The 16,064-nt window shown below is 44.4% G+C and overlaps 1 protein-coding gene across 10 annotated transcripts in view; it reads left to right on the forward strand.

Annotated features, from left to right (window-relative positions):
* ankhd1 (ankyrin repeat and KH domain containing 1) overlaps window positions 1-15,285 on the forward strand; it is a 34,349-nt gene extending 19,064 nt beyond the window's left edge. For 6 of the 10 annotated variants that reach the window (XM_016676138.1, XM_007561569.2, XM_016676141.1 and 3 more), the window contains exons 15-39: window positions 70-172; window positions 1,363-1,625; window positions 1,715-2,002; window positions 3,023-3,461; window positions 3,562-3,701; window positions 3,800-3,911; window positions 3,997-4,142; window positions 4,263-4,405; window positions 4,616-4,829; window positions 4,967-5,142; window positions 5,272-5,434; window positions 5,517-5,612; window positions 7,025-7,141; window positions 7,240-7,408; window positions 7,514-7,713; window positions 8,892-9,253; window positions 9,392-9,547; window positions 9,694-9,843; window positions 10,232-11,747; window positions 12,468-12,660; window positions 12,740-12,865; window positions 13,778-14,029; window positions 14,133-14,317; window positions 14,407-14,574; window positions 14,653-15,285. In XM_016676138.1, coding sequence (XP_016531624.1) covers window positions 70-172; window positions 1,363-1,625; window positions 1,715-2,002; window positions 3,023-3,461; window positions 3,562-3,701; window positions 3,800-3,911; window positions 3,997-4,142; window positions 4,263-4,405; window positions 4,616-4,829; window positions 4,967-5,142; window positions 5,272-5,434; window positions 5,517-5,612; window positions 7,025-7,141; window positions 7,240-7,408; window positions 7,514-7,713; window positions 8,892-9,253; window positions 9,392-9,547; window positions 9,694-9,843; window positions 10,232-11,747; window positions 12,468-12,660; window positions 12,740-12,865; window positions 13,778-14,029; window positions 14,133-14,317; window positions 14,407-14,574; window positions 14,653-14,712 — 5,937 coding nt within the window. In that variant the 3' untranslated portion in view covers window positions 14,713-15,285. The remainder of the gene's footprint in view (window positions 1-69; window positions 173-1,362; window positions 1,626-1,714; window positions 2,003-3,022; window positions 3,462-3,561; window positions 3,702-3,799; window positions 3,912-3,996; window positions 4,143-4,262; window positions 4,406-4,615; window positions 4,830-4,966; window positions 5,143-5,271; window positions 5,435-5,516; window positions 5,613-7,024; window positions 7,142-7,239; window positions 7,409-7,513; window positions 7,714-8,891; window positions 9,254-9,391; window positions 9,548-9,693; window positions 9,844-10,231; window positions 11,748-12,467; window positions 12,661-12,739; window positions 12,866-13,777; window positions 14,030-14,132; window positions 14,318-14,406; window positions 14,575-14,652) is intronic. The other 4 variants (XM_016676140.1, XM_007561573.2, XM_016676145.1 and 1 more) reach the window with 3 other exon arrangements.
* The last annotated feature ends 779 nt before the right edge of the window (window positions 15,286-16,064 follow it).

Raw genomic sequence — 16,064 nt, forward strand, 5'->3', positions numbered from 1 at the left:
TTTTTTTTGCTTCTTTTTCGACACAGTCATGTTCCTCTATCTAAATGTGACATAATTTTGTCCCATCAGGTTCCTCGTGTCCCATTCCAAGCTCTCGCTATGGTCGTGCCCCCTCAAGAACCCGACAGAGCCCCATCAAACATTGCTACGCCCCCACCCGTCTCGAGCAAAGGTAAACGATGCTTTAAGAGGTTTATGGAATGGCTCTGCCTGCTCTGCTTCATTTTGAAGAGATTTTTCTCAATATTATTATTATTTTCTCAATATTAATATTACAAAAACACAATCACTTTTTAAATAAATTAATAAACAAAACCAAGCAGTTGAGTTTGAATCTCTTTTTATTGAGATAAATGTTCTTTAACCAGCATCATATCATGCACATATTAATGTTTTGACAGAATGAGATGCATAGTAATCACAAGAAGACAAACTTGAGTTCAAATTAATTTAATAATTCAGTTTAATTTTATAAGACCCTTTAAGCTTACTGAGATAGTAGAAAAACTTTTAAAAAATCAATAAAATGCATAACGCCTATGGAGAGCTGTTTCATTCTAAATAAAATATGGTTATTAATGCAAGATGAATAAATAAAAATCAGCATGAAATAAAAACAAAATATATAGAAGATTTACTTTTATTGGAAAGAAAGGACATTTTTGGCCGACTTCTTCTCATTTTTTAAACCGATTTAAGATGTCTGATGATAAGAGCATCTGTTTTTTTGTTTGGTTGTATTTTTGTGGGAGAGAAGCTGCTAAAATCTGATACTTTAAGAAAAAGTTCTTCAGAGAATCCGACTCGCCTCACAGAGGAAAGGATTTCTCTTGGAAGAACATAAAATTTAAAGAGCCTGAAATAGAAAAAAAACTAAAAAATAAGTCCCTGAAATAAGCGAAGAAGCTTTACAAAAACTGTCACCAAATGAAACGCCATCTTGACTATTCTGTTGTTTTTGTCATGCCGACATTTGAGTATTAGTTATTCATTAGTAATAATATTTACTTAAGTGGAACTGCTTTCCATAAACCAGCCATAAACACCTGACTGTAAACACAATGATGTGTCCCAATCCATTTAGATGTAATGAGTGCAGCTTCATATCTTATGAAGTTTTGCATAAAAAACATTTACAGTACATTTTTGAAGCTAAGAGTGTATCATACTAAACACCATACAATAAAAAAAACAAAGAAATGTTGCATCTTAAAACCAATCTGAGATATTTGAATAATAGAGTCCTGTAAAGTTTGAAAATTGTTGGCTGAAAATCCTGGGTTTTATTAAGCTGTGCTCGTTCACTTTTACCCTTCTTCGTAATTTTAATCTTGATCTCTGTTGTTCTGTTTTTCAAATCAGCGGTGTCCAAACAGAGACAAGCAGCCCTTCAGCCCGGCGTCCCCAGTGCAGTCGGTCGTGGTCCTGAAGCAGAGCCCTTGCCGCCGTTCCACTTGTGTCCGCCGTTGGAATGCATAGTGGAGGAAACAGAGGGAAAGCTGAACGAACTGGGCCAGAGAATAAGCGCCATCGAGAAAGCTCAGCTCCAGTCGCTGGAGCTCATTCAGGGCGAGCCGCTCACCAAAGACAAGATTGAGGAGCTGAAGAAAAGCAGAGAAGAACAGGTACAGTCCCGGCTAAAACTGTCATTAATCTTAAGTGAAGCCGTCAAAAGAAAGCCTGTCAATTATTGACGTGGCTGTTTTGTACTCAGGTGCAGAAGAAGAAGAAGATCTTGAAGGAGCTTCAGAAGGTGGAGCGTCAGCTGCAGCTAAAAACACAGCAACAGTTCACCAAAGAGTACATGGAGGCAAAGGGCTTAAAAGAAGACCAGGAGGCAGGACAGAATCAGGGTCCGGGCCCGGGGCCTGGGTGTATGCCTACTGCTCCGGGGCCCCTTCCTACCCCAACAGGTGGTCAGCTACCAGTTGGCTCCGACACCGACGAGGAGGCCAACAAAGAGGGGGAGCAGGAGCAGCCGCCAGGGGAGGAGGGGGAAGAGGTAAAATTCTCATTCACTTTGCCACAACCTAAAAACCGGACCAATCAGGGTGTCTCCCTTTATGCACAGAAACTTCAACTGACTCCAGTTTCTCTTTAAAAGCTGTGACACAAGAGTTGGTATAAAACACATTGAAAATACAATGTTCCTGCCTTCATGCCTTGGGGCTGTTATTAATTACTTGCATTGGGAGCAAAGGTCGTGTGCAAGCGAGCAGTTGATGTAAACAAAGCCAAAATTAGACGTTTTAAAATGGATCAAGCCATTCTACAACATCGATCATCATGGACAGCATCACAAAATAGCAGTTTCTGTGTCTGTATTTAACACAATGTTGACCTTTAAGGTTAACTTTGAGATTTCCGATAGGCTTCCGACACCTCTGATCTATACATGTTCCAAGACGAACCCAGGCTAAAGGCTCAGAGCAGAGCAGAGCACACACACACATCTAGTCACATTTATTTGTGTAGCACATTTTAGCAACAAAACAGTTAAAAGTGCTTTACACCATGAAAACATAACACAAGAACCGTTTATGAAACCGGTTACATAGCCGGGGCCGGCCCCGTCCAGTCGCTGCCGACTACCCGGGAAGCACGAGCCCAGAGCTGCTGGTGAGGCAACATTTTTGCATTTTTCTGGAAGTTCATTCCAGATTTGTGGTGTGTGAAAAACTTAATGATGCTTCTCCATGTTCAGTTCTGGTTCTGATGGAGAGTAAACCAGAACCAGAAGACCTGAGTGGTCTGGGATGTCTGTTTCTCACAAACCCAAATGAACTGCAGCCGTTTCTGTGCGTTTACAAAATGCTTATTACCTCTTATGTAACTTATGTGCTTCCTCTGACTTCATCTTAAACATCCCCCTAAAAAAAAAAAGTTAATCTTGATCACTTCACCCAAAGCAGGTGCTCATTGCGTCTGCTGGTTGGATTCCACCCGCCGACCGATTTGTCTGTGAGTCTCTCCTCTTAATACCACTTTAAATTATTCTAAGGTGCTTTCTCTGTGCTTTCAGGATGAGGAGGACGACGATGACGATGAGGGCTCAGAAGATGACGCCGATGGAGAAGAGGACGACTACCCCAAACTCCCTCAGGTCGGCACAATCCTGTACCGGGATGGCCCTCAGCTGCCACAGCAGCCTCCTCTTCCTCCCTCGCCCCAGACCCAACCCCAGCCGCCGCCTCCGCCCCTCCAGGCCGCCTTCGTCCCCATCCAGCCGCTGCCAGACTACAACCCCGCCGACTACCCAGGAAGCACCAGCCCAGAGCTGCAGAGGGTGCTGGTAGGGCAGCAGATGTTGGGCCAGCAGATGCTGGGGCAGCAACCTCAAAGTCAGGGTCAACAGCTGGCCGGTTTGGGGCCGGGAATGATACCTCAACCAGCCCCAGACGGGCTCATGGTGGCTACACCTGCGCAGACGCTCACAGACACACTGGATGACATCATGGCAGGTGAGGACATTTGCTTACGGCAGAAAAACTTAAATTTTCCAGTTTCCGACTGGACCAAACCTGCATTATATGGATGTTTCGCCCCCTTTCTGTATCGCAGCTGTGAGCAGCCGCGTGCCCATGCTAACCACTACAACGTCACCCACGCCCCTGTCCCAGCCGCCCACGCAGACGAACCCAAACATCGCCTCTCCCCCATCCGTCTTGCCCCTCTACCCTTCAGTTGACATTGACGCACACGTAAGCCTCAGAGCCGTGCTTTTCAAAGGGAACTGTAACATGTACATGCATGAAATGTAATTTATCCTATCGAAACATTTGCTGCGTCCTCCTCACAGACGGAGAGCAACCACGACACAGCGCTGACGCTGGCGTGTGCAGGAGGACATGAGGAGCTCGTGTCAGTCCTGATCGCACGGCAAGCCAACATTGAGCACCGAGATAAAAAAGGTGCAGAGGAACAAAGAAAGGGGGGCGAGAATCTCTGCTGAGGAGATGAATTGGAAAATAAACGCATTCATTCTGCGCTCCACAGGTTTTACTCCTTTGATTCTGGCTGCCACTGCTGGCCATGTGGGAGTGGTCGAGGTGCTCCTGGACAAAGGTGGAGACATCGAGGCTCAGTCAGAGAGAACCAAAGACACCCCCCTCTCCTTGGCGTGTTCAGGGGGCCGACAGGAGGTGAAACCGCCTTTAAGATCTGCTCACAGCGTATTGACGTTAAAGTTCATATTGTTTTTCTTCCTCCAGCTATAATCCATAACTGAGTTTTTTTTCTTTTCTTCTTTTTTTATTCAACAGGTTGTGGAGTTGCTGCTGCTGCGGGGAGCCAACAAGGAACACCGCAACGTTTCCGACTACACGCCTCTCAGCTTGGCTGCTTCAGGGGGTTACGTCAACATCATCAAGATTCTCCTCAACGCTGGCGCTGAGATCAACTCCAGGTGAGTGGAAAAACAAAACGGCGTATGCACTTCTGAAGTTTATTCCCATCTTCTTAAAAGATTTTTACCTTCTTTTCACTTTTTATCCACTGTGATATTTGGAGAGTTCATGTTTAAATACTGATCATTCTTAAACTGTCTACCACAACCATACACTGATGTTTTCTTAGAAAAAGTTCCATTCTGTAAATGTTTGTCCTTTTTCCACAGGACTGGCAGTAAGCTGGGGATCTCTCCTCTGATGCTGGCAGCGATGAACGGCCACGTTCCGGCAGTGAAGCTCTTGTTGGATATGGGCTCGGACATCAACGCCCAGATCGAGACCAACAGAAACACCGCTCTGACCTTGGCCTGCTTCCAGGGGCGAGCAGAGGTCGTCAGTCTGCTGCTAGATCGCAAAGCCAACGTAGAGCACCGTGCTAAGGTACAGGACATTAGTGTCGTTTAATCCTCTTTTTGTTTTTTTTTGTTTTTGCTGGGCGTCCATCTCTTTAAATGAATGAAATCATTGTCTCGCCTCTACTTTTGTTTGCATCCATTGACCATCCTTTGTTCTCGCAGACCGGTCTCACTCCATTGATGGAGGCAGCCTCTGGGGGTTATGCCGAGGTGGGCCGAGTTCTGCTGGATAAAGGTGCTGATGTCAACGCTCCTCCCGTTCCTTCCTCCCGAGACACCGCCCTCACCATCGCTGCCGACAAAGGCCACTACAAGTTCTGTGAGCTGCTCATTAACAGGTAAGACTTCCTCACATCAACGTACTTTTTAAAAGTATCTATAATTTTTTCTTTCTCTGCAGCAGTGCTGCAGCTTTTTAAAAAAAAAAATTTTAATGAATATTATTACACTTACTGCTCTGTTTGTAGGGGGGCTCATATTGATGTGCGAAACAAGAAAGGGAACACTCCCCTTTGGCTGGCAGCGAACGGTGGTCACTTTGACGTGGTTCAGCTCCTTGTGCATGCAAGTGCCGACGTGGACGCTGCGGACAACCGTAAAATCACCCCACTCATGGCTGCTTTTCGCAAGGTGCGAGCTTTATTCTACATTCAGTGGCATCCTGCGTCACTTTAACAAACCCTCCAGTAACAGTCTTTCCTGCAATTTGTAGGGTCATGTGAAGGTGGTGCAGTATCTTGTGAAGGAAGTCAACCAGTTTCCATCCGACATTGAGTGCATGAGATACATTGCCACCATCGCTGACAAGGTAGCTGTTGAGTTCCTCTTGGACATTAAAGTTTTATTTCTGCCAGCGGAAACTTTTCTGAGAACCAAATACAGATTGCCTGCGCATCCTTAAAAATTGTTCATTTCCTGTATCTAAAATTAAGGTCTTAAAACATCTTAAAGTCATTGCAATAAGTTAATCATCAGTCTTAGATTTTGTCGTGACAGGACTATTTAATCTTGTAGGTTTTATTTTCTTGTGGGACTTCTGTCAGGGAAAAGTTTGAGTCATTGGAGAGGAAGACGATTTGATATGGTTGAGGCTACTGCTAACTAGCAGCTGCAACTATAACCTTGCTATGTATATTGGTATGAAGACAAATGGGGACAAAGATTAAAAGGACTCACATCAGTCTCGCATATATATATATATATAACATTCTGTGCAATTTTCTTTTGTACCTTTCTGATGTGATACAGGTCTTAAATTTCTTTCACAATTGTCTTAAAAAGCATTAAATTTGAAACTGATTTTAATCCTTAAAATCAGACCACCATGGTAGACGATTATAGTACAAAATAACACTTGGAGGGACATCATACTTCTGATGTCTAGTATAAATTATGTGTGAGATTTTTGTGATGGCGAAACATTTCTCTCTCGTTCACTTGTGGCAACCGATCATTTTTTATGTTGGAGAGTAAGGAGGTAATGCTTGCTGCGTGTGATTTATGGCCCTTTGAGAGACATGGAAGGAGGCTGTATTTGTTACGATGTCTGTATGAACAATACAGACATTCTTTGATTTGGAGTGCTGTGGTTTTATTTTTGTTTCACGATGGAATAACTGTAAAATAATTACAAGTCGTAGCTGAAAGGTGAATTTTTCTTTGTTTTTTTTTTTGAGCCTCGGGGAACTGAACATACCTCAAACCGATTACAGGTAGACCTTAGAACAAAGTGGGGACTGATTTTACTCAGCATTTGAATCATAAACAGTGTGAAACAGTCAGAGATTAATGTCGTTTTGGTCAGATTTCACTTCTTTTTTTGTTTTTTTACCGCATTCTGAACCTTGCTGTTGCAACTGGTAGTTCATCCTTTTTTATAACAACATCTAACAACTGCATTTGAAAACAAAGAAGAAATATTCCTGCTATTAAAACTAGATCTCAACAGATCATACAGATCATAACAGAATATACGATGATGGCTGTATTTCAACTCGGTTTTATTACATTTCCAAAGTGGTGAATAGGCGCTGCTGTTGGATTGACCCTCTGGTCTGTTTACATAAACAGACGTGGTTTTGGTCCCCACAGTGGAAACAGAAGTAGGATAACATGAAAGCTTCAGGAATTTAAGATCTAGTGGGAAAACATTTCAGAGTTTATCTTCATGCTGGATGTGGTGAGTGGGAAAGAGTTGTTTACCAGAGTTTTCTCCTGCAGGAGCTGTTGAAGAAGTGTCACCAGTGCATGGAAACCATTGTCAAAGCAAAAGACCAGCAGGCGGCAGAGGCCAACAAGAACGCTAGCATCCTCCTAAAGGAATTGGACTTGGAGAAGGTAGTCTTATCGTCGCCGTCTTGTCATTTCTGAGCATCCAGAAAACCATCAAGGAACAGCAGGAAGCAGGTTTTAAGTAACTCTGTTGTGTCCAACAGTCTCGGGAGGAGAGCAAGAAGCAGGCGCTGGCTGCCAAGAGGGAGAAGAGGAAGGAGAAGCGCAAGAAGAAGAAGGAGGAGCAAAAGAGGAAGCAGGAGGAAGAGGAAGGGCAGAAAACCAAGGAGGAGTCCTCTGAGATGCAGGAGCAGAAAGAGGATTCAGCCGAAGGTAACCTTTGTTCCTTCACTAGAAGAGACTTTCTGGATCGGGTTGGTGTTGATCACTTGGTTGATATTTAGTTTCCGTCTAACCTCGATCCCTGTTGTCTCTCAGAAAAAGAGGTTCCCATCGAGCCTCCCAGTGCGACCACCACCACCACCATCGGCATATCTGCCACCTCCACCACTTTCACTACAGCGTTCGGTAAGAAGCGAGCAAGTGTGGCCACTACCCCAAACACCAATCGGAAGAACAAAAAGAACAAGACCAAGGATTCAGCACCTAATGAACCAATCATATTGCAAGATCCACAGGTGAGCACTTCTCTGGTTTTTCCTTCAGCCATATGGCTCAAGGATTCAATTTCAAATTGACACTTCAGTTTAAAATATTGAAATATCAAATTGAAATTGATATTTTAATTTCTGGGGAAAAAATGTAATCAAAAAAAAGTATTTCAGTAAATAGGTTGAAACTTAAAAACTATAGATGCAATATAGCGATATTTAGTGATATTTAGATTTTGTTTCTGTATCTTTCTTTATGATTGTGGATCACATGTGATGAAAAATCAAAAACAGTTTTTTGCAGGATTTGTAACAGCAATGTTAAGCTAACTATTGCTGATTTGACATTACTTTAGTAGACAAACATTAACACCCTCTAAGCCACAAAAGGTTGTTGCTAACACAGCTGGTTAAAATTGCTGCATCTGAGTATATTAAGTGAAAGTTCAGTGGAAGGAAAAAGTGCAAAGTTTACATTACGCTTAATATTGCATGGAATATATATATATATTTTTTTTTTAATTTTTGGAGAAACTGGATTGTGGGGTTTCATAAACTGTAATCCATATTAATTAATATTAACACAAAATGAACCCTTGAAATAAATCACTTGCGTAATCTAGGAATGAGATTCTCTTTTGAATTGATTCATTCAAAATATTATGTGGCATTCTCATTTATTCAATAGGGGCAGGCATTTATTGTACCGTTAATCATTTATCACAATAAATTCTTAACATAATAATATCTTCATTTATGAAGCATTTCCGTACAAAGTGCTGAACAGTTGCAAGGAAGCGAAAGACAAAATAAAACAGTGCCGATTAAAAATGGATAAAACACCAAGAAGGGAATAAAACAAGAAAGTGAATAAGAATATTGATGGGTCTTGATTTATTGTTATGAATTAAACTCTTTATTGTCTGAATTGTTTTTCCTATTTTCTCCCCTGTTTTTTTTTTCAATAATATCAATCAATGCTAATGAATTTGAAAATATGATTAAAAGTAGTTACTGTGCCCAGCTTAATGATGCAAATCACAGATCTTGATGTGGCTGTTGTCCTAAAGAAGCGTAAATTACCTGCACCACAAAACAGTCGTCAGATTAAAACAGATTAAAATTTGAACCCACCTTTATTACGGTGACATATTTGCCTATGGATTTCTGCATAAAATCTTAACGCTTGCGGGTTTGTTTTAAAGGTTGCACTTGCGCAGCACAAGGCTGACAAGAACAAGATCCACGGTGAGCCACGGGGTGGGGGCGGAGGAGTGACTGGTGGCAACAGTGATTCAGACCCCCTGGACAGCACCGACTGCGCCAGTGAGAGCAGCAGCAGTGGGGGGAAGAGTCAGGAGCTCAACTACCTCCCTGACCTCACCTCATCCGCCTCCTCCTCCTCCTCTTCTTCCTCCTCTTCTTCCTCCTCCTCAGCCCCCTCCTCAGGAGCAACCCAATCGCAGGCTCTCATGCCTGGCCCAGAGAAGAGACACTGTCCTCAGCCACCAACAGATCCCAAAGTGGACAATAAGGTCACAGTTTCCATCTCAAAGCCAATGCAAAAGTGAGCCTAACTCAAGCTCCGCCTCTCGGTGTCACAAACTATTAAGCATTCTACGTCCGCCACTCATACCAGGTCATGTCTTCATCGTATTGCTTCGTTGTTGACGGAAACTAAATGTGAGCGTTGTTTTTGTCACAGAGCTCCAGATACAAGCGGCGACTCCTCCTCCAACTCCCTGCCTTCCCCGTTCAAGACCATGGCTCTTCCGGTGACCTCCCCCAACAGTAAACTAAGCCTCACGAGTCCGAAGAGAGGCCAGAAAAGAGAAGAAGGCTGGAAAGAGGTGGTCAGAAGGTCAGTTTTCAGGTTGTTGTTTTGTTTTTGTTTGTTTGTTTTTTTTTCTCTAAATCTCTGTTGTATTTCAAGTGCAGCTACATGTTTTCAGCCTGTATTCACTGTCTTACGAGATGCAATCTGATTGGAAGCAACTTCTTTTCTAGATCAAAGAAGCTCTCTGTACCAGCCTCAGTTGTGTCCCGGATCATGGGTCGGGGAGGCTGCAACATCACGGCCATCCAGGACGTGACTGGCGCTCACATAGATGTGGACAAACAGAAGGACAAAAACGGAGAGAGAATGATCACAATCAGGTAAAAAAAAAAAAAAATACCACCCTGTGGGACTCCTCTGCAACTGTGACATAAAGAAAGTGGATCAATCTGCTAGGCTCACGTCAAACTTGAACTAAAGGATCAAAAAGTTTAATTAAGTGATTTGATTGGGATTCAAGGCTACACACTGTTGAGATAATGGAAACAAAAAACTACAAATACGGTGAACTAAAACGTTGCACTGGAACTGTACCAGTTCGTCCAGGATGGGTTTTGTTTTTTTCTTTGTGATTGCTGAGGTCTAAAATTATTGATTTTGCAGCAACGTTTTCAAAAAAAGAAAAAGGAAGGTCATAGTTGTGTAAAGTGTGTGTGTGTAAAATTCACACATTGGAACTAGTTCTGATTGAAATGCGTTTTGTTTCAGAGGAGGCACGGAGTCGACACGGTATGCGGTCCAGTTGATCAACTCTCTGATCCAGGACCCTGCCAAGGAGCTTGAGGATTTGATCCCCCGGAATCACATCAGAGCTCCGGGCTCCAAGGCGGCCTCGGCCTCTTTCCCCAACACCACGGGGACGACCAGTGGCTCAGCTACAGGCCCAAAGCCTCTCAGCTCATTGGTCGCCTCTTCAGGGGTCTCGTTCCAACCCTCGTCATCCACATCTTCGTCCTCCTCTCAGCCCGGGGGGAAAATCGGGAAGGGGCTTCCCTCGAACGTCCGGCAGCCGTTCCCGGTGTCTCTGCCCCTGGCGTACGCTCACCCTCAGCTGGCTTTACTGGCTGCTCAGACCATGCACCAGATCAGACACCCTCGTTTGCCCATGGCGCAGTTCGGGGGCACCTTCTCTCCAGCGGCCAGCACCTGGGGTCCCTTCCCCGTGCGTCCTGTGAGTCCCGGCAGCGCTAACGGCTCGCCGAAACACAACGGAGGAGCCAACAACCCTCAAGCTAAGCCCAGCTCCGCCCACGGCGAGCACAACAGCACCGCCAGCTCAGGAACTGCTGTCACGACAACCAACACCATGACCACCAGCGTGCCCAACACATCCGCATCCTCACCCCACACCCCAAATCCGCCTCCTTACAACCTCCAACCGAGCATCCCCACCCCGTCATCAGTCAGGAAGCAGCTGTTTGCTCCCGACCCCAAGCCGGCAGGCGTCACGCCTGTGTCTAACTCGGCTGCCACTGGCGTCAGCAATGCCGTAAGAGGAACGGGTTCTCCTGCACATCCCACGTCCACTACAACGACAGCGAACGCTCCCCAGCAGCAGGTGGGACCCATCTCCCAGCCTCCGATCCAGCCCACCAAAACGGAGGCTGCTCCTGTCGCCCCAGCCGGAAAGGACAAGCCGTCTGCACCCGAGAGTCAGCCTGCATCCGTCAGCGAGAGCTTCACTTCCCCTGCTCTAGCTTTAGGCACCAAGCCAGAACCTCGACCTCCTGCTTCCTCTGGACCATCCACAGAGGCTCATCCCGCGCTCCACAACTTGCAGCCCGGCTCCGGCCTTCCCCCAGGAACCTCTCCGGCTCACTCACACAATGTTGCACATCCAAACAACACCGTTCCCCACTTCTCAGCTCCCGCACCCAGAGTCTCCCATCGTATGCAGCCACCGGGGCCTTACTACTCCCATCCTGAGCAGCAGCAGCAGTCGCAGCAGCAGTCGCAGCAGCAGTCTGTGTTTGTACCCTTCAGCGCTCAGCAGGAGCTACCAAAACAATCCCAAAGCCAGACGTCCCAGCCTGCAAACCTTCCCCCTCAACCCCAGGCCCAAGGCCAAGCGCCGGGCTCCCTTCAGGTCTCTGCTAATTTGGGGATAATGAACGGATCCCAGATGCAGCACATCGCCAGCACAGGCAAGCCGCAGCAGATATCTGCCAACTTCGGTCCCGCAGGTCTCTTCAATTTCAGCACCATCTTCGATAACAACAACCAGGTGAGTTGGAAGTCCTCTACACTGTTAGCATTAGCCACAGATAGCATCTTTTGTTTTTAATCTTACAGATGTTGACAGTCATCAGACCCAACGTCCACTGGAATGGACATGATACATTTATGGGTTTAAATGAAAATAGGGATTTTGTGATTAGGATGATTCTTGTTACTGACTAGTTTATTTTTGACAAATGACATTGAAGTCCTAAATCTTAACTTGATATGAGTGAGCTTCAAGCATCAGACAAGATGAGCATTGCTCTGGAACTAGAGAACGGAAGGAGTGTCTATTTTCCATCAAAAATATAAATTTAATTAGATAAAATGAATAATAAATCACTGTCACTATTGGCAGCGATAGAAAATACTTTCAAAATAACTTCAAATACCATCATTAATTTGTAGGATTTATTTTTCAAAGTTGACTGTCCATCCCAATGGACATCAGGAGTTGGGATATATTAGCCAATGCTTAAATATTTACTGTCACCATGCAAAGAAAAAAACACCTGTAAGAATTTTACAGCTTATTTGTGATTTCCCAATCCACTTATTTTATTTCATTTTTGCCTTTCACGAGCGTCACCTCTGACTTTCTTGAACTGCTTGTACAAATATACATTTTGTCCCCGTCATATTTCAAGTGCTGAAGGGGACAGAAAAATTAGTTGGATAAAAATTCAGGTGTGAAGGTGTTGATGTTTAATATTTGGATGACCAGCAGGTGGGAAACAATCAGGTGTGGGGCGCGTGCCACCTGCCTGCCCGGTCACCTCCAGAGCAGTCGTATTCAGCCCCGCCAGCCTACATGAACATCGGTCAGATGGAGAACATGATGCCCCCGCCTCCTCCAGAGAGCTCCAAAGCCCCTGGCTACCGGTCAGCCTCTCAGAGGATGGTCAACAGCCCAATCGGTAGGAGTCTTTCTTTTATTTAATGAGTAATATAACCTGAGCAACAGTTTTGCTTTAATTATTGCTTTTTTCTCTGCAGCGTTGACCAGCTATGCCACCAGTATCTCTGGCAGCCCGGTGTATCTGCATGGTCACACAGGGGTTGGCACGCCCTCGTTCAGCCGACAGCACTTTTCCCCTCACCCATGGAGCGCATCTACATCAGGTAGAGTCCTCGTAGAACTGGTTAAATATTAAGCATCGAGCATTTTGAACATTTTATCTTTAGGTAGAAGAAGGTACCGTTGCCGATTCTGACCTCTCTTCAAGAAGAGTTTTATGCCGTTTTCACTAACTTGGAAACTTAATGGTCTTAACAATAAAATGTTTTTTTTTTTTTTTTTTTTAAACAGCCCTGCTGTGTAGTAAAAATCCTTCAGTTTATGGCAACCGTGTCAAATAAACCCAACTAAAAATAATTGCAGCACATCTCATTACTTTCATAGTCCTTTACAGTCTTCCTGTGCGTGTGTGAGAGAGTGAGCAGTCTGTTACACAGTTTTGCTGTTGAGCAGCATTTCAAAGCAAAAACAGACTGATTAGAGTTGATGTTTTTATCCGTCTTCAGTCATGTGACCTTTTAGTACAATCAGGATGGGTAACGTTACAAGTTGTAACTATGGAGCGTTTAATCGTGAGATTTCCAAAAGATGGCCAACATTTCCTAGTCTAAGTTGTGCTGTAACGGATTGAATTAGACTCTTCAAACGGATATTGCGGAGCAGCTTTAGGCTAATATTATGATCTGCTTTCTGCAGTTGCTATCATTTTCCTTGGTGTTTAAAAGTAGCAGCCTAAATAAACAGCTGTCAAGCCTCCGAGGAAATTTTGTTTCTAGAAGCTTTTTACAGCTATTCCTCTAAATCGTCTTCTGTAAGTGACGACATTGAACAAGGGGTGCATGGTGTGTTCTGATGAAACATTAGATTTTTTTTGGTTTTATTTCTGGCCGTGATTAACAAATTGAGGCTGTAAAATGAGCTGTATCCGGTCACCAGACAGTTTCCCCCGTGCTCCTGTAGAAATACATTAACATATAAACCTGTTGTCGCGGTCTCTTGTGTCTTTCCTCTACCAGGTGAATCCCCGGTCCCACCTCCTCCAACAGTGTCCTCGTCTGCCCTGTCCACCTCAGCCGTGGCTCCTCCTCCCCAGCCTAAACCAGGCAGTTCCTCTCAGCAGGACAGGAAGGTCCCGCAACCCATCGGCACGGAGCGGCTGGCCAGGATCCGGCAGACGGGTTCCGTCAACCCACCTCTACTCACCACCAGCTACACAGCTTCTGTTGGACAGGGTGGCATTTGGTCGTTTGGAGTCGGGAGCGCCTCGGGTGAGAATTGCTCCTGGAATTCTGTGAACCCATACCACAGACTTCAGTGTGGCATGGGTGCTATCCACCAAAACAGATAGCCTAACTTTGTGTTTTGGTGCAGAAGCCATGTCTGGTTGGTCCCAGCCGCTGATGAGCAGCCACATGATGCACCCTCAGCTGCAGGCAGAGCAGTCGGCCTTCTCCCAGCACCAGCCCATGGAGCAGGACGACACGGGGATTGCTAACCCGGCTAACAGCTACCACCAGCCTCAGCATTTGCCCAACAGTTACATGGACTTTCAAAAGGTGGCGCACAACTGAGAATTTGCCCCTTTTTTTCTGACTTCCCCCCCTCTCCCTGTGTGTTATACCAATCACCTGTTTCATCTGTTCAGGGGATGCCTGTGTCATTGTACGGAGGAACCATGCTGACCCCCCACCCTCCCATGGCAGAAGGCCCGGGGGGTCCAATGTACAATGGTTTGCATGCAGGTGACCCCGCATGGAATTCCATCATAAAAGTGGTCCCCAACAATGCAGACAGCTCTGACCCACAGCAGCAGGTTTGTGATGCTGATTCAACCATTACAGGTTAAAGTTTACAGCAATTAAAACACAGTGTCCTTTTTTTTCTTCTTCAGGTTTGGCCTGGTACCTGGGCCCCCCATGTGGGCAACGTGCACCTGAACCACGTCAACTAGGCGGCATCCACACAAACGCACACAGCATGACCCACAGTGCAAACATGTGATACCATAAGACGGAATGAGACGAAGAAAAAACAAAAAAGCCCCAACATGGTTAACTTTAGAGGCCTGAAGGTGCGGAGCAGGGGTTGAAGAATTGGGAAGTTCTCTCGACGCCATTCTTTGATGTGCCTATCTCAAACATGGAAGAGAGGAAATCCGGCGACGGCAGTCATCACTGTCGTGATGACGCGAACACAAACATGCGCGTTCACCTGTTCAACAGGATCTATTCTCTGCGTAGTTTAGTGATTTTGACTTAAACCCCACATACACCGTTCTTGGGCTGCAGGGGGCTCAACATGAAGTAGCTATTTAAACTTGGCCCAGAACTAGATGATGATGATGATGATGATTACCTAAAGAGAAATCAGAACCTTTTAGAGTGGTAAATACATGTATAATTGTTTACATACTAAAAAGGGTTAAAATGAGAGTAAATTTCATGTCGTATAGTGGCTCTACTTTATGTAGCCTGTATTAATGTGAAATATTTACCTTAATATTCAATAAAAAGATTGAAAAGTATGTGTGCTCTTTGATGAATAATTATTTAACTGAATATGAAACTCCTGGGTATAGAAAGGATGTGTTTAATTTTTATATATAATTATTTCTTGGCCTAAAGCTAAGCTGTCCACTAAGATGCAGCGCTTGTTGAAATCTTCTTTTTGAACAAACACAACATGTTTTAATTTAGGTGAAAATGTAGCTAAAGCAAACTTGTACAAAACATTTTACACCTTTATCACCCGTTCACATCTGAATTAATTTCTGTGGTTTCCGGCAGGTTTTACATTCCATATTTGTCGTGGTCTTGATAATACCACATTGAAAAAGAAAAGCTGGATGCATGGGTTCTAATGGTCTCTTAAGTCTCAGAATTTCTTGACTCACCCTAAAACATTTCTTATGATTGCAGAACATGCATTGATAGTGATAAACTCCACTTATAATAAGCTTCCTGACCCCCTTCCCACTGACCTGGACCGTGTGAATGTTTAAAAAGATGAGATTTTTTTTTTTTCTGTCCGGTTTGTTCCAAGAAGCATTAAAGGAAATTATTTCTGCCGTTTCAGAAATGTGTAACTATATCTAGCCAGAAGCCGGTTGACGTAACATATGGGAATTATTTGAAACTTAACCATGAACATTTAACCAAATGAAGAGGTATGCAAATGTTTTGGCCACAACTTCAAAACTTTAGCACCATATTTTGGTTGTTTCTCAAGTTATGTGATCATTCTTTCTAAATAGAAATGCTTAAATGCAGCATTACAAGTATAAACTAGATTAAAACAATACTA

This window comes from Poecilia formosa, unplaced genomic scaffold, assembly GCF_000485575.1.
Source record: "Poecilia formosa unplaced genomic scaffold, Poecilia_formosa-5.1.2 Scaffold128, whole genome shotgun sequence".
NCBI classification, from domain to species: Eukaryota; Metazoa; Chordata; class Actinopteri; order Cyprinodontiformes; family Poeciliidae; genus Poecilia; species Poecilia formosa.